Below are 25,318 nucleotides of genomic sequence, written 5' to 3'. Positions count from 1 at the left end.
GCTGACGTGATAGGCCGTGTCAAGCATAACAACCACATTAACTTCCTCTTAACCCTGGCCTCCGAGGCCCCCCCCCCCCCCTCGACGTTCCGCGCGATGTATCGCTAATGCGAAAAGCTATCGCCGCGACGTTTCATGACTTTTTTCTTTCGAGTCTCCCGAATCTTTTGACACCAAATTCGCGATGCCCGGGCGCGCGGTTCTGAAGTTGCGCATAAATATGTACGTGCATGTCAGACCAAAAATTGCTCAAAAACGTGAATTCGTGTACAATTTCAATGCAAACTGTGCTTACAGGCAAATTTCATAAAAGCATGATTATTTTGGGGTTTTATTGATTAAAATCAATTATTATATATATTTTCTTGTTCGGAACAATGTCGCAAACAATTTTCATCGAAAAAAACAATGAAAAACGTAAAGTCGAAAAAACAAAGAAATACATAAGAAATTCAAAAAACAATAAAATACTTAAGAATTTTTTTCTGATAGCACAATTTTTTGCTCTTATATTTGCTCGGGACACTAAAAAGAATATTTACACAAAAAATGTGCCCATTTTGAGCTTTATTTAGTGATTTATACCAAATTGTCTGATTTCATGCATCATCACGCATAAATTAGCATAATTTAGCATAAATGATCTTTTTTTTTTTTCAATTTAACTTCATGGTACTTTAGATTACATCATAGGCAATGTGTGTGCCAATTTTCGTCGCGATTGCGCGGTCGATGGCCGAGATCTGGAGGGGGGGGGGGGCCTGGGAGGCCCCCCCCCCCCCCCCCGGCTCTATGATCTACCTAAATAGCCCGGCCTAGTTAGGGTTAAAAAACAACGAGTGGAAAAAATTCCTTAATTTTTTCTACTTAATTCCGATTCTTATGAAGCACCTCTAATTTACTCGATTTCGTTCTTTGAAATGGAGTGGCATTTCAACCTTTAAATACAATATTCAATTTGTATTTGATTGAATGTAAATCAAATCAAACAAATCAGACAAACCCTTTAAATACACTATTTACAAAGCACGTGGTGACTGCATTGCTCACAAGAACACACCACATAGAGGGCAAGAATTCAATAGTCACGCACATACAGACATTTACAGGTTCTAATGCTTTCCTCTATACCTTGTCTGAAATATGCATGATATTCTTCCTTCAAGATACAATAATGAGTGTAGGTGATAGTTTTGGTTATATTCTTACACCCTGTGCAGCATATATAATATATTTTACAGTTCCTTGTGTGCACTAATTACGCCTTGTAGCACCAATATAATTCACAATTCAAGTTATTGCACTCATGCCATTTCTTTCGACCATCGACGATAATTACCTTTACAAACATTACATCAAAACTTTCAGTTCTTTCACTAGTCCAATACTCACACACATCCAGACATACGTCATCATTTCAGCCTCTTCATCGAGATACGATGGAAAGTGTACCTGATAAAGTATCTTATGTATGTACTACACCCCAACTAACTCAGTGTTGGCAATATTTAGCCCCATCAACGGAAGTAGAGCATCCAAGCTGACCAATCATTTCTGAAAATACTATACAGGATTAATACGCAGCTCGTCCTGAGACTCCAACTTATAGCCATGCACTTATTTACTCTGGATGAAAAGCGTTAAATCCAAGCATATAACTCGATTTCTTCTTCCAACTGGTTTTACATTAATCGTTCGTATTATTGCCATCGATCGGCCAAATGAACGCACATATAGCAATAACAATAACAACGACAACAAACTACGACAAGAACCATACAATCGCACACAATTTTCCCCCCACTGCATTGCAGTCCCTGTCAAAACATTATCTATGATCGATCATTGATCTTTTGTCATTCAGCGTTACTTCGTTTGTGACGCCAGTGAGACAGGCCGGATCACATTTTCCCGCTATTCTGCACGCCGCCGTCTTTCGCTTCTTCGACGCCGTCGTCCTCCGATACAGTGCTCTTTTCCGGCGACACCACAAAAAAGAACTTTTGCAGACTGAGCTCCACAGCAACTGAAAATTATATGAACATGAAGAGAAGTCAAGGTGAATTAGTTGAAGAAATGCACATGATAATTATGCACATTTACACAAAATAGGTTAACAGAGAGACCGTTTTTATGATAAATAATATTGTTTGCTCCAGGACCCTAGATGGTCGAACCGCTGAAAGTAAATAAAGCAAGGGTACCAGCGAGTACGAACTCTTACATCTGTTGAATTGATCACCTTGTTATGACTGAAATCGAAAGGTTGCCAATTAAACCATTACTAGTCCTCTCTTTCACCCTGAGCGATTTGTTTCTCATGACATGGACCCATAACTTGCCACTATAGTAGATAGACAACGATAGAAGTGGTTATCTGGGCCCCATTTCATAAAAAGTTGATCATGATTAAGATAGCGTCTCTTGCTGCGATGGCAATAGTAATGACAAGAATCCAGCTTCCTGATTGGCTGTTGCTATTGGAAGTTGCCATTCAAGCAAGATGTGCCATCCTAACATCTTTTATGAAATGTGGCCCTGGACAGACAGCCTGATGGAAGCCTTACCTATCCTCTCTTTGATCCAGACCGGCTTGTTCCACTTGACACAGAGGAAGTAGACGGGGATGCCGGCCAGCGTGAGGGCGGTGCCTATGCAGGCGCTGATCGGATCCGTGTAGGCCGAGAGGCCCATGAGGAAGATGATAACGAGGATAAAAGTGATGGGCACAAAGAGTGGGAGCTGGAGGAGAAAACAAAGTGACATTTTAAGTATGTCCACATAGATAATTTGCACTCGTGAAATGTTAAAGGGATGGTACAGTTTCGGTTGAGATGGGATTTGAGGTTTCCAACATTTTTTATAGTGATTTTGTGAGATGAAAAACCTCTTGTAAAATATGAAAGAGCATACAATTCTAAGAGGAATTCAACGTCTATATTTGATGAAAATTGTTTTTGAAATGGCTGATATATCCAAAACAAAGCGATTCTAATAAAAGATGGGACCCATCTTTTATTAGGCTTTGTTTTACTTTGTTTTTGGATATCTCAGCCATTTCAAAACCAATTTTCATCAAGTAAACTTTGAATTCCTCTTAGAATTGGAGGCTTCTTAAAATTTTATGAAGTGCTTTCTAAATATCTCGCAAAAGATTAAATGGTGAATTCTCACCTCACCAATACTGTACCATCCTTTTAATAGATTAATGAATATCTCTTGTAGAACATAACCCTTCTTTCCTTCTGTAAATTACCATAACAGAATTAGCCCAGTTCACCATTGCGGTAGAATTTGAACGCTTTACGCGTTTACCTTTTCAAATGTCATCTCGTTGCAGATCAAGAGCTTCATCATTGCGTGCGTGACTCAACAACAACTTAATCGTAAGCAGTAGTCAGCAGTAGAAATATAACTACAGAAGTTCAAAATTTTGTTAAGGTTGATGTGCGAGCGATAGGAGGCTTGTGAACCTATGACGTCATCAACGCATAGGTTACGTATGAGACTGTTGAGACAAAACATGTATGTTAAACTTTAAGTTCATTAAGCTCTTACAATTTCCTTTTGTTTGATTTTACTTTAAATACAAGTGAACTTGAACATGAAAATAATGTTTTTCTTGTCTTTCACTCAATCTTATCTTGGAGTCACCTTGAGTGGTCGCTCCATGTCGGGATGTTTCCACCGGTAGTAAGGAATGATACACGCTGTAATGGCCATGAACGCCACGATGACGAACAGCATGTAATTGATGAGGGCAATGACGTCATCAAAGAGCACGTAGATCATTGCGAGAGGAAGCTAAGGGTCAGAGGTCAGGGAAAGGGCGGAAATGCATCAGCATCGATTAGTACAAACGACAATTGAATATTGACTGCAGGGTAAGAGGACACAATTAGCAAAACTCGGTGATATTATCACCGAGATTTGATTACAGCTAATCAGTCAAGTTCGTAATGTCGGCCCAGTGATTGTTGTGTTAAAGCAAATATTTTAGATACGTCGGTTAATCTTAAGCATAATCATTTTGATCAAATATTATTTCTTTTTCCATTCATTCTTTATTATCTATTTTTCTTTGTGTATGATTGTTTATTTCTTTTTTGTTTCTGTCATAAACTATATAATAACCTTATACACATTAAATTAGATTGCTCCTAAAGTCAGCTCATTCGTTTGTTCAATCACGTTTGTTGAAGTGACTTTCGTCAAGTGGTACGTAATTTCACTTTAAAGTGTTCAATATTGGGCGATATGATACGTGATACATAATTACCATAATGACAACCGCAGGAATGGGCGTTCGATGCTTCACGTTGATCATTCCAACAATGTTGGGCAAGAGTCCCTCTCGGGCAGCAACGAAAAAGAGCCTATTGATGCAAGGAGAATTGCATTGTTATACAACTTATTCTCGCAGTCACAAAACTTTGATGTACAACACTTAAGACTGTAAAATCATAAGCAGCATAATTATTGACAATAATAATAATTCTGTTACTTTTCTTCTTCTTTTTTTTGTCAATCATTCGCAAAAAGGCTTGATGCAACATCAGCATCTCATAATCAGCATCTCATAATCAGCATCTCATAATCTCATAATCTATGGATTTTAGCTAACAAGAAAACATCAGTACATCATGACTTCCCATCAAACTCTCATCAAAAGGCAATGAAAATATCAAAATGAGGCAACCTCTGTCAAATTTTTTTAACTCAATTTGATTCAAAGCCCGAGTAGGCACGACTAAAATATTATATGCCTTCATGTTTAGTCTGTGTCTGTGTCAGAGAAGTAACATTTGCTCTGAGAGTATTTGGTCAAATGAGACCAATACTCCTTCTTATGAATTCCTCATACCGACACATTATATAGATTAATCACATTCAAGATTGATGGAAATATAAAGCTTGGCAGATGGATGATAATGATAAACAACTAGATAGATAGGCCTAACATAAATTGATAGCTAGTTAGCTAGATAGATAGATAAATAGGAAAACAGACAGAAAGATATAAGCTATAGATAGATAGATAGATAGATAGATAGATAGATAGATAGATAGATAGATAGATAGATAGATAGATAGATAGATAGATAGATAGGTACTGCAATAGATAGATAGGATAGGTAATAGACAGCTCGCATACAAGTTCAATCCTAGCATATATGTTCAATGGCGGACAGAAAGAGATATAATATTATTATATTCATGTCATACCTGCTGAGTCCGAACCAGTTTCCGAGAAGGTTTCCAATGGCGGAAAGAGAAACAAAGACCCAAATAGTCCAGGACCAACTCCCGAGAGCTATGACACTGAAATCCTGAACCAGAGATTCATTTCAACAACCATATTTAGTGCATATAAGTCTGTATTAGATGGGGTTGTCAATAAAGGGTCTGTATTTGGCAATCCAGGGTTTCTACGGGCCTTGCACTTGCAGTCATGACAAGACGCCATACAAGAAGCCTTATTGATAAACGGGCATAAAATAAACCGATATAATAACATTTCAAATTATATGACTACATCTGGGACAAAGGTTGTTCCTCGCAAGCACGGCAACCGAGGAGCTTATCAGACATTTGCCCCGACATGGCAACAACTAAAACTGCACATAACTTTGATTTCAAGATCCGAAACACATTGGAGTGGTTGGAAATAGATACAATTGTCCCTATACCAGTCTTCAGATGAAAATACTCCACTAATGAAAACAATCGTATATCAGCCTACTTCCGAACAACTTTTGCTATAAACTCTTCGCGCTATTATTTACTGAACTGTTGCATTCCGTTTGTATTGCAGGCAGCATTCGATATACCAATTCTTCTTCTTCTTTTCTGTCTAGAAATGTTTTTGTGTTTGGTGACACTGTGTTTAGTGACACTAAAATTACAAAAGTCAACGGTCTATGAATAACTTACCGCAGCGACAGCGTTTGAGGCCAGGATCTGTGCAGGTGACAGGAGGGTGAAGTAGGCCAGGTTGGCCATGAGGTAGATCACAGTGATTGCCGTCAGAGAGATCGAAATCCCAAGTGGCACATTTCTGAGAGTAACGAAATGAAAACAATATTTAACGAACTTTAAACTCACCAAACTGAAGATGGAACATGAATGTAATTGTTATCAACTTGTAGAGTTGAAACTAACCAGATTTGTCGTGATGAATGGCACTGATAGTCGGCAGAAATTAACATTTGGTACAACATTTCTTTCTACATGTGGTATGTTGTCATGTCTAAAACTCTAAATTCTTAAAGGCGCATTTTGATCTATATGAGTTATCGTCGCTCTATTGTGTAATCTGGTGCTGTTGTGTGGTTGACTACCCCGCCGCCGCCCCCCCCCCCCATTTTTTTTTTTTTTTTATTTTCATGGTTTGAAGTGCAACAATAAGGTCGGAATAACTGATGTCAGACAATTCGTGCTAAAGACCCATTATTCTTTGGTCCTTGGTTTAGCAGGTGTTTGTGATTGACGTATACAACCAGTCTGTTTATCGTGTAGTCAGGAAACAATTCAAGAGGACCCAATGCAATCTGACGCCATCAATGAAACGAGACCGGCACTCATGACCGTACGGAGGAAAGGCGATCGGATGAAAGAAATAACAAATGGTACGAACACTTTTAATGAAAAAAAAATAACAAAGCAAAAACAGGGATTACTGGTCGGGGAACAGATTGTAGGTGTATATATAATAAATAACCAGGTATTTTGCAAGAAAGCTCAAGTTCACCCACAACATATTGCCTCTCCAATTTAAAGGGAAAAGAAGCGTGCAGCCGTTGACATGCAACATACACGTTGACATAATATCTTCCCATGTTGATCGTTTTCTAGATCAAATGTTTTTCTTTTCTCTTAAAAGTTATGCAAACATTATACATTCATTTGAAACATAATGCTCATGTTGATAAACACTGTAAACTTGATCGCAGTGGCTGGGGACGCGTCCAAAATGTAAATACCAACGTGCATGATAATCCATTGATCGGTTGTTTAGCATTTTGTGAGCTTTCAGTACTACCTATTGACACTGAATTAAAAACTGTCTGTGTCCCTGGCAGTGAAAGGGTAATCGTTCAGTGCCTGCCCGTTTGCTTGATTGACACTACTCAAAATACGCAGTTATACACCGTGCATGAAAGCAAGACGTGATTGTGAATATGACCAAAATATTGATCGTACCTATTTGCAATAGTCGTATTTTTTTTCCTGTCTCACCTCTCTGGCCGTTTTATCTCCTCCACGACAGTATTCACAGATTCCCTACAATGCAAGTCATCAATAATATACCAAGTGTTAAAGGGATGGTTTAGTTTTGGTTGAGATGGGGCTTCGGGGTTAAACTTTTTGTGTGTGTGGGATAATGAGAAACCACATATGGAATATGAAAGAGCATACAATTCTTAGAGGAAATTCAAACTTTATTTGATGAAAATCGGTTTTGAAATGGCTGGGATATCCATAACCAAAGTAGTATTAATCGTTTTTAAGACCAACTTTTATGAGGACCACTTTGTTGGTTTTTTTTTTTTACAGAATTTGTTTGGTATAATTGTCAATGCCAAAAATTTTATCTGATAATGGCACGTGTAGGTGACATTCGGAAGTTCAAGACTTCTTTGGCGCTCGGTGTTAATAGAAATCTAAAATGCACTTTCCGTTTCATTGAGTAGTACTGTCTGCAGCATCCTGGTCGATAATGTAAGTTTCCATGGCAACACCATGACAACAATCAGTCAACTGCTAGTATTTCAATTGTTATAATGCACACTGCAATTACTGTTACTTGTCGTGATTCCAAACCTGTTTACGAACGTATGAAAACATCAAATTTAGCAACTACTAGTACATCGATAGCTCGAGTTTTGTCAGTGCTAAAAATGCAACTCTAGAATGATATGATGCAGACACTATTTCCATTCATTTTTGGAAACGTTAATACAGCGAAGATCTGTGAAAAAAAACAACAACAACAACTCCTAATTAGGGGATTTGTGAAGCTATTACAACCATCAACCCATCAAAATTATGATTTCCATTCACTGCCATTATGATTGACAAATCTTGAAAACTTAGAATTATAAACTTTTTAAAAAATTATTTCTTGAAATTTTCGTCCAACTTGATGAGACATTCATTGTTATGTTTATTTGGATGGTTTTTTTTTTTCTATCTATCATCTTCGAGTTGAGCACGGAAGTGATGGAGTTTCTCTTTAAATCCAGTTTTCTTTCTCATTGAGAGTACGGATGACGAGTCGAATCCTACCAGCCGTCGAAAGCGAAGATGCCGCTGAAGATGGCGAGAGGAATGTTCATACTCATCGAGGTTTGAAAGGCGTTCTCCAGGTACTCCGTATGACCTGCGACGGATGCATGGATTCGCGTAAAAAGAGGGCATTGTAGATTGTGAAACGATAATATTATAACTTATTTTACTCGTATTATGACGTAGGCAGTGATTGCTCTGTGGTGATTGTCTTTATCTGCGCTTCCATTTGACTTTATTGTCTGTGTGTTCGGGACGCCAAATCTGATGATATAAAAATATTATGATGATCGGTGATATAAAAAGTATTATTATAATGAATGACTATATTATAGTCATTTGTCTCCATTCACTCGTATATTCTATATCCAAAAGAAGTCTTGCGCATGAAATCAAAGTAAATAAATGTCATGTGCATACAGAATAATTTGGAGGTTATTACAGCCATCCTAAATGGACTTTAAAGAGCAAGCATCATGGACTTACGGACAGACACTTGAAACACTTTAATGAAAATCATGCTTGTTCTTTTACCGCTTCTTAAATTGTTAGTAATAATATCGATTATCAAGGAGATCGTTACCTTGGGAAATGTAAGAATAATTAATAGTGATCAAAATATCTTCTAATATCTACATATCCGATAATGTCATTGTCGTTCAAAGTTACATGGTCACATCGCTTTTCTGACACTTCTCCATCGGATACTATTTACAACTATTGACATAACAAATTAATCAGCTCTATAACTGTCTAGCGTTTTTTGCCAGTAAAATGTCATCCATGACAATTTCACCTATAACCAATCAACTTCGATAACATAGCTCAAACTTACCTCTGCCGAGGTAGATGAGACCGGAGATGATGAGGACCACGAGGCCGACCACCTTGGCTACGGTCAAGATGTTGACGAGGCGCGTGGTCAGTTTCACGCTTACGCTGTTGATAAATCCAAGTGCCACTGCGCATGATCCATACATAGATTGAGAGTGTTAAAACTAGCCCCCTGCTGGGACCGTCGATGATGGTTACTCGACAACATCAATGATAATAATATGGTTCACTTTATTGAGGCTTCCTTGGCATTTCATGTGGTATATATTTACTGACACACAGTGATGTATGTATTTTTTTTTTATTTACATGTAATTTGTATTTTTGATTTGTTGTTATCTCTCATTTTCATTCTTCCTTTTCTCTTCTTTCGTCTTTTTCCCTTGCGCTTAGAAATATTAATGTATTATCTATTATTACCATTATTATAAGTGTTATTATTATTATTTTTTTATTATCGTTATTTCTATTATCATTAATATTATTATTATTATTATTATTATTATTATTATTATTATTATTATTATTATTATTATTATCATTATTATTATTATTATTATTATTATTATTATTATTATTATTATTATTATCATTATTATCATATTAGCACTGATAATCTAAAGAGCTTGGTTATAATCATTGACATTCCTTGTCATCCACAGGCAATGACAGGTATTCGATGTGGGTAACATAAATTGTTTTGATGATTGTTTGCTCTGTGCAAGATCGAATCTAAGATCTCCTAAGAGGCCTAATGACTGCAAAGTCTCATTCATCCGACCACGGATCGAGCTTTCAATCCCTATTTTAGTCACGCCCTATCTTAGATCGGTTACAGCTCGTTATTCCGAAGGTTCGTTATTCCGAAGGCTCTTCAGTCCGAAGATTCCTTATTCCGAAGGTTCGTTTTTCCGAATTTCATTTTCGGATGAACAAATCTTCGGAATAACGAACCTTCGGAATAACGCCACAAATGTTAGGATTAACGAACCTCTAGGTGTAGGGAATTTGCGTGTTTCGGATTTACGAACCTTCGGAATATAGACCCTTCGGAATAACGAACAGCACCCCTTACATCTAGTCGTGTATACTGTATACGCAAGAGCGTTGATATCTCACTATACAAAGTGTGTCATTATCAGCTATACAAAAGGGTTGTAAATCCGTATCTGCGAATATGGGGGAAATCGTGATTGTTGGTTTACCCTATCACTGTGGCGTTTGGGATTCCGTGTGTTTTGGTTTCATTCCGTGTCTGTTGTTTGTTAATTTGTTTGTTTGTTTTATGCAGTTTTTTTTTTTTTTGTCTATGTTAACTACGTCAGGACAGTACACTCACTCCTAGTAACTACTCCTCTTTAATGTAAACTGGACTTTGACAACAAACGCTACTTTCGCATTCACTCTTTTTGCACTCTCCTTGACAATTCATTATTGTTCTTGATCCTGGTGAACCTTCTTATCACATTTTCTTTCTTCTTATCATGCATAACGTATGTACATGTCATGCATGTCACGGACTAAGTGAACCGTTGTAAAATAAAATGAACTCTATGTCTGCCAGCATAAACAATCTAATATCCGGATACCTGCATAAGATACTGTCGATATGAGGAAGCACTAATCTAGGTTAGGACTACTACGATAAGTGAAAAAAAAAATGCAAGGTTCATGAAGTCCATGTGCTCTTGCTTCGCCGCTAGAATCCCAAATTCAAATCTTGAAAATGTTGTCAGCGCCACACATGGGCGTTTTTGGTGGCACGGCTAGCTAGTCTACCAGCGGTGTTTCGATTTCATGACATTTATATAATGTATCTAGCTTTTAGTCCCTGTATCATACAGCATGCATCGAAAGTTGTGGATACTCATGAGAACTAGATATATGCAAGAAAAGAGTTGTAGTGTAAACGAATATTATTACAATAGTCCTATGATTGTTGTTTTTTATCACTTTTTCGTATTGTGCAAGGAACAACGCTAAGCTTACGTATAACAGCGATGCCGATGAGTCTGATGGCGTGTATTGGCACCTCTTCGCAGTCAGAGAAGAATGGAGCCGTGAGGTAGTTGGCGATGGTGTTTCCCTGAACGATGGCCACTGCTGGTAGGATGATGAACAGGTAGGTCCACATCCTGAGGAAGGCGAGCAGCGGCCCGAAGGCCTCGAGGATGAAGGTGAACTCCCCGCCGGACTTGCGGAACGTGGTGCTGAGCTCGGTGTAGCACAGCGCGCCGAACAGCGAGATGACCGCGCAAATGACCCAGAGGATGAGCGCCCAGCCTGTGGACCCTCCAGCCCCCGCTAAGACACCTGTCCCACACACAGACAACATGGAAGTAGAGATAGATACGGAGATTGGTTTATGCGTCGTTTTCTACTCCTTCTCAGTTTTAAAGGTCTTTTTTTTCTTCTCCTCTCATTTTCACTTTTTTTTTTCAAAGGTTTTATTTTCACTTCTTTCAAAAGAATGTACAAATGTATGGTGCTTCTGCACCATAATCATGAATTAGTAAATATTAATATAAGCAGGGCTCGACAGCTACATTTTTCTTTGGATTTGAAATTTTGGTGGCCCGAAATAAAGGCAAGTTATCTTTAATATGATTTCCTTCTGAATTTTGGCTGCCCTATCGGATCAGCAAAAGATAGATATAACTTTTTTTCTAAAGGAAGTTTGATTACCCGACATCAACTTTCAGTGGCCCCGGGCCAACGGGAGAAAGCTAGTGTCGATCCCTGATTTGAGACTGCAATACTCAGAAGCAATACAACACTCGAACACCCTAGCTAGTGCAAGCCTTTCCATTCGTCAAAACAAACTCGAAATAAACCAAAACAAATTAATCTCGCTTAATCAGACAAACATGCTACTTCAATACACTTACAGTCATCCACATAATATGAACATATAGCGTTCCTATAAAGTGCTGTAATGACGCCCGAAATCTCCACAAAGCTTCTAGAATGACTTTAATGAAATGAAGTAATCAAAACAAACGGAAGGGTAATTTCTTTGATTACACAATTTTGATCAGAAACAAAGAATCTAAAAAACGTTGGCAATTCAAATGTTTGAATGCGTCCAACTGGTCAAACTCACATACATGGAATTAGAAGAGGCTATGATAGATTTGTCTCTTGTTTATCAACATGGATTATTTCAATTTTCTGTTGATGGGAGTTTTTAACTTAATAATGGGACCATAATGATAATCCCACATAAGCATATTCGCTAGAATCTACTTTTTCCCCGATAATTCATTTCTAACAGGAGATATCTAATTTATATGAACCATGAAAGCAATTTCCGTGCAAACCTTTACCCTAATTGGGAGCATAACTATACGGTATATGACACAAGCATTCGCTTTATAGTATTCCTATATTAAAAGTCGCGCATCCTCCACGTTGCACATTGTTTCTATAGTAATGTGGTCAAAAGGCTCCACAGTCATGTTTGAAATAAAGAACAATGACTGATACATTGTACAGTATTAAAGAATAACAACAACGACAAAGTGAGTGACGAGCCCGGTGTGAAACCCGGTAGTTTTATTCATTTAATTGCCTATCGACAATATCGCTGGTACCGCCATCAAGATTGGTTTCTTTTTCAAATACTTCCGTTGGTTTGACTTTAAAAAGACTGGTACAAATACCCAGTATACTTCATTCGGTATCTGGGTTGGCTAAGTGGATATACTATGTTCTTCAATAAACACCTTATCCAGACTCACACATCAGCATCTGCAAGATGTAAACGTGCGACATGATTGAGTACTTCACTCAATTAGTTTTTGCCACGTGTGAACGACATGCAGAACCACAACCTTATTATCAAAGGCAGCTAAGCAGGATTTGCAGAAATATCATCTTATACCACCGCTGCCTCTAGTTAAAAGAACATTATATCATCAACGAAATGGAGAGATGTGTCAAATAAGGAAGAAAATTCAATGACAAGCTTGTTGGCTTGCTCCTCCGTTTACTCCAGCGAAATTTGCATGTATTTTGTTTCATGTGACAGATGAGTAAATACTGATGAGTGTTCCAAAAATAAAATCAGGACTCCCCAAGGACTCTTCAAGAAACAGGAAATAATATCAGAAAATGATGCAGAATTTCAATTTTGCCTAACATTTTAATTGACTATGATAGCTATCTGTATGCTATTTTTACGATGTAATTTGTCAATTGTGACGACATCGCTCATGCATCACGATCATCAAGAGCAACAATATTATGAGACAGCTATCTCTGACCATGGAGGTTTGTTTATACCTCCACCCTCTGACAGTCTGTATACCTTTTGTGCCATCTCCCTCTAACCGGCTAAAGAGGATGAATTCCCACAAAACAGTTTCCGATGTATGTTCCTTCCATGCCCTTAATCGAACCGCCATGTGAAACAATACGGGCAAGCTGCAAAAGCAGAGCTATCCGGTCCACAGGAATCACAAGCAAACTTAGGTTTCGGGTTTGTTTTTGTTTTGTTTTGTTTTTCTCTCCCCCCCCCCCCCCAACTGTATGAGACAATGGTTAAGCCAATGAAAAGCCAGGTAGGGCCTACCAGCAAAGGTATTTGGACAGGAACATATCGGCAAGTAAAAGACTATGACGATAAAGTTCACATCGGTTGCTGGCTCAGTATCCGAACAGAGAATCGAATATCCTCAAAGTCAATCGAGAAATAATTATTAAAATATGATGGCGTTCCATGCACTTTACACGACATATAGGCCTACCGTAAGCACTGTAAGGAATGTACGCAAGCCTAGCTATCTTTTGGCGCGTGCACTTCAATTCATTCTTGTGAATCTCTTCTATAGGGGCGGAACCCTCCCTCGAAAAGTCCAATTAAGGGTTCTTCCTAGGGTTTTCGTTGTCTCTCCCTCTCTCAGGATTTAACGAGGTTTTCGTTTGTTGTTGTTGTTGTTGTTTTGTTTTGTTGTGTGCGTTTTGTCTGTCTGTTTGTTTGTTTGTTAGTTTTGGTAAGAGACAAAAGTGTGTGTGTGTGTGTGTGTGTGTGTGTGTGTGTGTGTGTGTGTGTGTGTGTGACGGGGGGGGGGGTGGTGGCGCTCCGGCCCCTGCATGTACTCACGGCCTCATACGTGAATTACGACTGTAAGTATCCGTTGTAATCATTAACATACAATGAAATCTATCATACATCTCCTTCTTTATGACTGACATACATAGGCCTACACACAGATAACGTTATGCAGCATCTCCATTATAACGCATATCAAGCGTTAAAGACGGCTTAATTTTCTAAGAAAGCGTCGGCCAGACCGTTTAAGATGCTTGACATCCGCATGGATTTGATATTACAAGCATTAATTCCTGTCCGTTCAAGAATAATGGTTATGGCCGATGCAATGCTCAGATTGATAAACATTAAGTTGTGATAATGCTGGCGCATGATGAGGATTCCAAACGTGAATGTGGACCAAAATATCTTACACCTGTCTCAAATAGTAATATGAAGACATGATTTCATTTACAGAGTTACGACGGATCGCTATAAGAATGTAATCAAATCAAAGTTAAAGTGGACAGAGTTCGACAACCTGCTGTTCTAGATATTTTGGGTGAGTTAAAGGTCCAGTTTACCTTTGGGAGCAGTGATTTCAAAAATGTTCAAGATATCACATTTGATGCATATGTGTAGGTCTGTGGTATCACAAAACATCCTACCACATAAAATTTTTGCAATAAAACCTAAAATATGAGGAGATATCAGCATTTTTCTCAATAAACCATAACTGTATACGGTTTAGTCTGAAAGCATTCTTATTATAACTATTGTTCACATTTTGTGTATTTAACAATACTTAACATCGATTATACGGATTCAAATTTTTACAGTGGTTGTTTCTATCCCTAACTCTCATTTTAGAACTATTTTAAAGCACTAATGTTGGGTTTTTGTTTCATCTGCAAATGGTAAATTATGCCTTTAAGAGCTACATCCGTGGTCCTCTACTGGGCTGAACTCTTTGGGCGCTATGAGCACCGACCTGCACGTAAAGTCAATTGTCCCTGGCACAGGGAGGGTTATATTATGTAGATTATTTTAATCGCGATAGTCCGAGCTTATAACAAGCCGGCCCCATATGGCAACAGCTGACCCGCTGAGGGTATTTATACCCTTTACTTGTTGCCGCAGCACTACTGGAGTGAAATAATTATGTATCACATACTTGTGTAATCATCAGTCTTATCAGGGAGGTGCATCCCTGGTCTTATGTATTTTGATATCATTGCCACCGATGTCACAATACCACCACCACCACCACCACTTACTACTACTACTACGACTACTACTACTACTACTACTACTACTACTACTACCACTACAACTACTACAACAACAATAACATGATGATGGTCTCCTGAATTTCTGTAAATCAAGAGTTGCCTAATTTGTCTTTGAACAATAGATATACTGTAACTTGTATGTACAAAATAGTTTGTTTATTTTCATTTTGCATTATGTCAGACCTAAAAAAAATTGGATATTTGAATTAATTATTTATTTGTTTTAACTGTCAGATTCAAATTATACTGTGCTCAATTAGTTCGTTCAGTTGACTTTGTAGTTCATTTATGTATGAAAAAGAAATTCAGAAATCAAATCAAAATCAAATCAATTAAATAAAACAACAGCTACGACTACTACTACTGCTACTACTACTACTGTACTATTTCTATTTCTGTTTATTTCTATTTCTATTTCTATTTCTATTTCTATTTCTATTTCTATTTCTATTTCTATTTCTATTTCTATTTCTATTTCTATTTCTATTTCTATTTCTATTTCTATTTCTATTTCTATTTCTATTTCTATTTCTATTTCTATTTCTATTTCTATTTCTACAGGTGTACTACCATTAATTGCTATCATTTTAACGCTATTATACTAATTTTAAAGTCGGCCGGTGTTATCATTTCCTGGAATTTCCGGACGCTGTAGGTATGGCCTGCGGCCAATACCTTTTTTACCAGATGCGCGCATTAAAACGAAGCGGCCATGAACTTCTCTCTCTCTCTCTCTCTCTCTCTCTCTATTTATCTGTATGTGGGTGTGGGTGGGTGTGTGTGTGTGTGTGTGTGTGTGGCTTTTAGAAAGGATGTGAATGTGTAAGGCTGTTCTAAAAGATTTCATATATTTTTAGTTCTATGATATAGGACCTTACTTTATTGCATAGAATATAATTCTCTTTCAAGTGTAATAATTATGATTTAGGTATATTCAAGTAGAAAGTACACTATTTAATGTATTCAAGTGGAATATAATGCATGTTATTACAAGTCTCGTTTCTTTACCATAGTTGGTTTGACTCTATATGATTTACTATCATTGTCGATATTTAAGTGACTACATTGCAGTGAATACTGCAAGATGTTAGTTTGTCTTAAACTGTATCAATGTGTATGTTTGTTTTTCTTTGTATCCAGTTAAGAGATGTATTGAATGCAATCAATAAAGATCATAGAAAATGCAAAAAAAAACAGTATTTGTGTGTGTGTTAGTATGTGTGTTTCCTTTTCTTCTCACCTTGCAAACTCCCACATACAGATCATGTTTGGAACTATCATACGTGAGAATGTACAAGTATGTCCATCAAATTTTAAAGAACAAAGCTGGATGTGTGGAATGACCTTCAGAATGACTTTCCTTTCAAACAAAAGACAAGGAATTGTTCAGACTAGACAATAAAAGGAGATGCCTCAGGGTCTCTGTCAGTCTCTGTATACATTTATTTTTAGTTACCCTTTTCCCCCTCTGTTTGAACCCATGCGAGCACAGACCGACTTTTGTTTTTGTTTTGTTTTTTACCTCCTGAAGAGACAACAATGGTCATTTCAGAATACATTATTTGGTCTGAGGACAAAGTGGTTGCTGACCTTCTCGATGACTTTCTAAAAGACGGGGCAAACCCGAGGGTAAGCCAACACGAAGTGACATCAAACAAACGGGGTGAAACCTAGGTTGAAAGGTCCATATACCATATTTATATAAGGCGCATGGTTGTTGCCGAGGTTGTTACCACAGGGAAGATATAACCAGACTGTACCGGCTTCTCCAGATGGTTTCGATATCAGACGATTTCATTGGAAGTGCGCTACCGGGTAATTCATGAAAATCGTAATCGGTTTTCTATCGATAATTACAGCCAGACGGATGAGAGATAACACAGATCGCCAATATGGCGGAAGACGGAAAGGAACCTCGCTCACGACGAAGTTCTTTGTTACGTCTTTGAAAAGATAAAAGGGTCTTAAGAAGGCATCACGAAATGGCAGAACAACACTCTGTCTAAGCCAGATAAATCGGACAAATTCCTCTCAAATGTTGGCATTGGGCCAAATAATTCAAAACAGTAGTCACAGCGAGAAAAAAACACATTTACACGCCACCGGGGTGACAAGTTAAATGTGTTCATTGTGTAACCTATATAACCAGTAAACGAGAATTGGAACAACCGGAACATTATTACGAGATTTTAGATTCCTATATAAGGTAATATCAATTTCCGTCGTCACCATTTCTGTGTTAATTTCTTTTCATTGGGAGTTAAGTATTATGGCTGCGATGTGACACAGTAGCATCTTGTGAATGCCTCTTCAGTGATGGCACTGCCCTTCCATAGGGGTCCCCACCATGATCCACATCCCGGTTGAAAATGGACATAGCTGGTAAAAGAGGGCTATGAATAACTGGGCAGGATTCGAACTCGAGACCTCCTGCTTGAGAGTTTTTTTAGTAGTCCACTTTGCTTCAATCAAGAGAACGTCTGGGCATGGAACTACTGGCTCCATGGTCCGAGAATATGGACTGCCCCTCGGTGACCACCGTCACCGCAGCACCACAAGGTTTCTTGGCCGTTGTCCGTCGGGAATGTTGCTGACCACCGTCATCATAGCACCTCAAGACTTCTTGGCCGTTGTCCGTCGGGAATGCTCCCTTGCCACTCAAACCAGGCGCTTCCTCGCCTCCCATAACACATATTCACACGTGTCCCTTATGACTTCCGGTGTAGTTAATTCATATCAAAAGCTTCAAGCAATTCGCTGGATTTCATAAAGTTTCTCAATGCCACCAATACAGAACAGTGCATTCACTACCCATGTACAAAGTCTGTCGCATCCAATGTACTAAATGATCGAAAATATTGCCGATTGATATCACTATTAACAAAAACGTCGTGGTAATGATTTCACATATCTTGCAATCAATCAAAATCTTTTCATAATCAGAGAATTCATTTGAAACAGACGTCAACAAAATAATCGTAGTATTTTTGGTAGCTACCAGCAACATAGTGATCGTGATAACATTTTGGTATGATAACGTAACTACATCTGATTCTGTTGATTTTATTGATATATTTCTTGATGAGTTGCTCATTTTTTTCAACTGATTTTGATCAAAATGATGAAGTATGCAATGATATTCTTATGGTTAAAAATATATATACATACCACACATGTTTCCTGACAGCAGTACGATTTTTTCACAGTTCCTCGTAAATCCGGTTATGGACAATTTGTTATTTCAAAGGCTTGTTATTCCGAAAGTTCGTAAATCCGAAAACGAAACAAAATGTGCGTTATTTCGAATGTCCGTTAATTCGAAAATGAAATTAGGTTCGTAAGTATACGCACCTCTTTTCGGTTTAAGGAACCTTATTTAATTTTTGGAACAACAAACCTTCGGAATAACGATTTTTTTTTTTTTTCATTTTAGAATGAACGTACCTTCGGAATAAGCAACCTGATTTCATTTTGGATTAAAGAACCTTCAGAATAAAGAACACCACCCACAAATCCAAGGGCGTCCTTGTACGTTGTTTCAGATGGATAGGTATGAGCCCGGTTGTTACGCAATCTTTAATCATTTTCAGCTATAGTATAATGTCTTGTGGAAGTCCCAGGGATTGCATGTGTTTCTACGAGTAGATTGGCCTGGATGACTCAACACAGAGGAAATTCGACTGACATATGCCACCGTGGGTTGCACTTACTCAAATCACGTAACAATGGTGGCAAATCAATCTTGTCGTTGTGCGGTTTGGTTAGGTGTTTCGGGCTATTTGTTTCCCGGCAGGATCCGTTATGTTTGTTTGCCTGTTTGGTGTTGATGATCTGCCATCGTTTTGTTTGTTCGGTTTCTTTCGTGACAAGCATGTCTGTTTTGTTTTCTCATAATGACGTATAGTCTTACTTGTACACCTGAAAACTGTCTTGGGGTTTGTTGTTCTTGTTCTTGTTTTCTCACAGCCGCAGGCTGCACCCACTGACGCAACCATGGCTACGTATATAACAATCACCGGTAGTGCGTTGAGTTAACATATACATATCATTATATCCCTAACGTAGATCTGCTCACTCACCCTTGGGAGAAATGAAGATTCCTGTGCCAATGATGATGCCCATGACCATTCCAATGCACTCCTTCAGCCCCAGCGTGCGCTCCAGGACGACTTTGTCGGATCCTCCGTCGTCATGGCTACCACCATCCTTGGCGCTCACTCCGTTGGCGCTCTTCTCTTTGCCTGTCATGCTGTTTTTGGAGATGGTGGTCGGTCGGCAGTAACTAAAAACATTGGAACAATCAATGGTCAAATTAGTTCTGATGGTATGTTAATGCCGATAGTGTTGATGGCGGAGAAAATTATGATTAAAGTAATACATGATAATAACATCGACGTCTGAACTATAAGATATGTAGTAATGATCATAAGAAAATAATAATCATGGATATAGAGATAGTAAGAACCATAATATGAGTTGCATTGAGATTAGACATGGTGTAGGACAGTTAGGTGACTGAGTTGCACATGAATTTAAATTGACAGTGAAACTGACCACATTACTGAGATATCATAGGCTCATCTAAACTGCAAACTTGGTTATAACCAACATCATTTTTTTTTTGAGGAAGCATGTGAAAATCCAAAATGCAATAACTCTTGTGTGTTAATTTTGATGTCAGCAAATTCTTTTCCCTTTCGGTTTATTTGGTTTTGCTCTACTTGATTGATTTGATTGATTTTTACCTTACTTCTACAGTCCTCTTTTTCATACAAGAATATAGCACAAAGTCAGTTGAACAAAGTTAGAAAGTAATGATAATTTGAACAGTGGAAATACATTATAGGTTTTCCCGGCCAATTTCGCACTTTTTTCAGTCCAATTCCTAATTTGTGCATTCAGTTTAGCACAATTTAGCCTGGATGGCATGTTTGGTATTTTAATTTTATAATCTTTTCATTCAAATTAATTTTGGAGCATTCAAATTACATTTAACATCCTTCGAATTAGCACTTTTTCAGTTCAAATTCGTAAGACAAGCACCATTTTGCAAATCGTTCATTCAATTTAGCATGATATAGTCACGTGATCACGTATACGCTGCGCTCGTTCATTCGAATTCATTCTTGGGCATCCAATTTCGCATTTACTGCAGTCAATTTAGCAGACACGTTAATGCATTTATTCCTTTTTTTCCATTTTCATTCATCATAGGTAGTGTTTGCAAGCATCTTAGCATTTCATAGTTTCGTATTCATTCTTTATGCTGATATCACTTTGCAACAGTACTTTCAAAATATGTGTATGTGTTTAAAATGTTCGATAGCATTCGATTTCATTCACAGATACATTAATCTTGTTTGTTTTGACATTAATTGAGAGGAGGTTTCAATTTACACCGTAATTATGTATTTCTTTCATCTGCATGTTTCATTATTTTCATTTGGTGGGTGCTATCCATATTTCGTAAATTATCATTATGAATAAAGTTCTTGGATCAGCTCTAGCCATCAATTATTTGTCAAGGTTATTACCCTCAAATGCTTCTATGATTCTTTCCCTGTCTTCTTGAGAGATGCGCCTGTATCTAACTCGTACTGCCATGACTGGACATCAGAAAGTAAAGTGAATCTATGGTACTGGTGCATGTATAGTTCTGATAACATGTATAAAAGAAGAGGGGCGTTACAGAACAACAAACTTGAATTATTTAGGGTCAAAGATAACTTTGCTAGGCCTATATACTTAACAGTGTGTGGATGAAACAGAAATTCACATTTACCCCCTACGTATAAACCACGGTTCTCACCTTTTCAAAATAGAAATAACATTACTCCAATTTGAATGAACATGTTTGGAATTTGACTGCCCATACGCGAAATTGAATGACTGAAATACCACTTTCCGCCAGTGCTGGCGAATTTGACTGACTGAAGAGCACGTGCCAATTTAGCCTTTTGTCAAGGCCCTCTCGCTGTATGGTGAAGAGAGCCCAGCTGAGTGGGGTTGCGCGAGCGCGCTCGGCTGGGCTCGCTTCGCTCGCCCATTACAGCGAGAGGGCCTTGACAAAAGGCTAGTGCCAATTTGAATATCCGTTTTACGAATTCGAAAGACACATGTGCGAATTTCCTATATCGAAATGCTAAATTGAATGTACAAGTTGCAATTTTGAATGACAGAATGTGCAGTGACGAGGATTTTCGCTAAATTGAATGAACTTTTTATCAAATAGACTGACAAAAGTGCGAAATTGGCCGGGAAAACCTATATTACAATCAACAATAATCTAAAGTGAGAGAAGTCATTTTCAGTTGGCGTTAACATTATTACTTTGTTCCCCTCGATAACGCGATAAACAATGCATTAAATGACTTTATGCATTAAATATTCAGTACAATATTGTATGTGTAATGTGAAAATTGGAAATGATATGAAAAAAATGAACATGCATGGAGAGGATTTTCGCAACTGCCCCAGTTTTGAGTTTTATAAGCTAGAATAATACTTCTGTAAGGCGGGAATTCCTTTGTGTTCAGTCGTCTGCACGTCGGGGCAGAACCAAGGAGGTGATAATAGGCGATTCTAACCCTCCTTGGCAGAACGATAGCCGAGGCCTAAACTGCATACCTATGGGCAAAGCTTTCGGGTTACCCAGGATAACCTCTGCAAATGAAGCGTGCAGTCAAATGAATGCACATGTAAACTAACCACTTCACCCCAGAAAGCATAATCAACAAAAATATACAATATGCATACAGTGTATTCAATTTGCTCCCTCTCCCTTCCCTTTCTCCTTTCAACTATCCTATCTCTATGCAAGTCACCCCTCCCTCCTATTCTCCTTCCGATGTACATTATAATATTATGTTATGCTACGGGGCTGCACGCAAATCAAGCTACGCTTATGCTGTAGCCCCTCTGTATTATTCATTGCAGAGACTCCAACTCTCCCGCTTTCGACGGGAGATCTCCCGCCGAAAGCCCATTTTTGCAGAATCTCCCGTTCGCCCGCTTGAGATTTAATTTCTCCCGCTTGAAATGATTTCTTAATGGTACATGTACTTAATTTCATTGTATGTTGAAAAATAAGCCTTAGATAACACGAGAGAGCATCTAGAACCCTAGACCGCAAGGAACTTCGTGCTCGTGATGTGCGCTTCGCGCACATCACGAGCACGTCAAGTTGGAGTCTCCCGTTTGCTAGGGGTTTCAAGGCGGGAGAATCTCCCGATCAGAAGGTGCTTAGGGTTGGAGTCTCTGTCATTGTAGTATGTTTTGTTGTACTTTTACTGTACATTGTACACAGGCAATGAACAAGAAAATACTTATATATATTATCATATTTATGTTTGTACATGAATGTGTATATGTACAATGATGATACAGAAACCAATAAATCAAATCAAATCAAAAAAATTAAACAGCGGACTAGAGTGAAAGTTCTCGCGGAATTGTCTTTGACGAGGGATGTTGAGATCGAGCTACGATCGGCCTCGGTGTAAAGGGTCGGTAAGGGGAACATCCCAGAAAGATGTAAGAGTGGATTTGACTTCTCCTGTCAGGATTCAATACAGCATCACTCAACAATTTCGCACAGTCAGCTGTGCAGTGTCTACCAGTGTTACCCCAAAGTCGCATGGCGTATCAAAAACAGAACAAAATATGCTAAGTCACGTGAGCAAAAGGAATCCATCACAGTGTCTTTGCCGACTGAGCTGCGTGTGTACGGTTACAGCTCGTTATTCCGAAGGTTCGTTATTCCGATGGCTCTTCAGTCCGAAGATTCCGTATTCCGAAGGTTCGTTTTCCGAATTTCATTTCCGGATGAACAAATCTTCGGAATAACGAACCTTCGGAATAACGCCACAAATGTTCGGATTAACGAACCCTTTTTCATTTTTGGATTAACGAACTTCTAGGTATAGGGAATTTGCGTGTTTCGGATTAACGAACCTTCGGAATGACGAACCTTCGGAATATCGAACCTTCGGAATAACGAACAGCACCCGTGTGTACATATCATCCGCCTGTAAAGTACGTTGTGAGGGAGAGTATTCTTCTTTCTGCAGTGCATCTATACCAGCAAGTAGGGGCCTACATTTTATCACTCTCCATTTCATGCAGGTATAATAACTTTCTCGAAAGTACACGCATCTGTACGGTCAGCATTTTATTTTTTCCTTCGAAATAACGTAATTTATCTCAAGCAGGCAGTGGTATGCTGTAACATCTCGTTATGTTGATAGTACAATCTGCCGATTACAAACCAATATCTATAATCTCAACGCTTAAAGTTCATGTGTCCCTTTGCAATCCTGAAATTTGATTCCTTTTATAGGCTGGTATGTTGTATTAGAGGCAGGTTATTCAGACTTTTCCTCATAGCAGAATAACACAACTGGGAACTTCTTGATGATGGAGGGCGAAACAATGCTAGATACCTAGTGAATCTTCCGGACCCCGAAAAAATCCAACCGTTATTCTCGTAAGAAAATTTGACTGTATTCTCGAGTGACATGGGGTTTAGGCAAGATGTGATAGGAGAGTGACAAAGCTGTAAGAAACACGAATGGCTAATTTTTTATTACTGGTATACCGTCTATAGCAGTGAACTGTCAACAGGTTAGTTATGGATCACCGTCAATTGTCGTGCTTGCGTTCCGGATGACGAAAGGTGGTGTGATTTGAAACATATACATAAAGACCAAACCTATATGTGGTTTAGAAATCAGTTGACAAACAATAACAAAAGCACACACAAAAACAACAAACCTAAATTCAATTCACATTGTCGCTTCCCGAAGGTTATGTTGGGCAGTTTTCCTGTCTATCACAAACCTATGCCCTCGCATATAGCCTTTTTATCTCTCATAATCATTTATCAATGTACGCAAAATGCCAACGAATGTGATAATAATTATGAACGCATAAAATGTTGGGTATGGCGGCGGCGGGGTGGGGGAATGTCGGAGAGCCGTTGGATGAAAATACCAGAATGAAAGACTAGACCGAATTAGATAATGATGTATCTGAGAAACTTGTAGTCATACATTCATTCTGAAAATACACGTTTTTATTTATCTCGCCATGGTGGCCATCACTAGCTGCAAGAGTGAACCCTTGCCTACACTGCTTGTCATTCAGAGGCGTGATGACACAGGGCAATAGCCTTATCAATGAATCTCATTCCCATCTATTAAAACAAGCAAAAATATATATATATACAATAACAGTCCCAGTCCCATGTAATTTATGGCGTGCTTGCATGGTACACATTTACATTCATTCAACAAGGGTTCATTTTTCATAGATTATTCTGGGTAGAGAAGTTCTTAAACAAGCATACCAACAAAAAATGCGATACAAAAAAACAACAAAACAACAACAACAACAATCGCACGACCAGTAAGGAGAAAACAAAAATCCTTTAAGGAGAAAACGAGAATCCTTAAACCCTGCTCAAAACGTTAATGAATGGGCAGATAGTGATATTTAGGGCCCAAAGCTATGCATGCAGGACGCTAACTTTCCCTTTTGTGGTTTGCTAGGATTAAGTGCAAAGTAAGATCAATAAAAGTTAGATGCATTGTTTTTTTCTTTGATACAATGAAAACGTTTTGAAAAGTGCGCTAAATAAGTTGCAATCAAATATACGTTTGTTTGATACACGCTAAGGCATTGATTTATTAGTGATAATAGTGTTTACTTCAATTACTTTTGTATTTGATACAGTACCCAAGTATGACAACCAGTCTAAAGACCCATCGCTGTTAAACACAATATCCATTTAGAGAAAAGACTTACCAGAACTGTAAGTGTTGTATATAGCAACCAAGAGTATCACTGGGGGACAGATTGGCGTGCGAAACAA

The 25,318-nt window shown here is 38.2% G+C and overlaps 1 protein-coding gene across 1 annotated transcript; it reads right to left on the bottom strand.

Annotated features, from left to right (window-relative positions):
• Window positions 1-1,574: 1,574 nt before the first annotated feature.
• LOC140232967 (Y+L amino acid transporter 2-like) lies at window positions 1,575-25,318 on the bottom strand. The gene is made up of 12 exons (XM_072313074.1): window positions 25,252-25,318; window positions 19,527-19,729; window positions 11,113-11,436; window positions 9,125-9,250; window positions 8,290-8,383; window positions 7,240-7,284; window positions 5,935-6,058; window positions 5,227-5,330; window positions 4,280-4,376; window positions 3,655-3,804; window positions 2,568-2,742; window positions 1,575-2,026 (listed from the first exon to the last, which is right to left on the bottom strand). Exons 2-12 carry the CDS (start codon window positions 19,693-19,695, stop codon window positions 1,902-1,904), a joined length of 1,533 nt encoding a protein of 510 aa, XP_072169175.1. The 5' UTR covers window positions 19,696-19,729; window positions 25,252-25,318; the 3' UTR covers window positions 1,575-1,901.

The sequence above is a fragment of the Diadema setosum genome, chromosome 9 (genome assembly GCF_964275005.1).
Source record: "Diadema setosum chromosome 9, eeDiaSeto1, whole genome shotgun sequence".
Taxonomy (NCBI): Eukaryota; Metazoa; Echinodermata; class Echinoidea; order Diadematoida; family Diadematidae; genus Diadema; species Diadema setosum.
The sequence above is the reverse complement of the archived record's forward strand: the minus strand, read 5'-3'. Positions and strand labels throughout refer to the sequence as shown.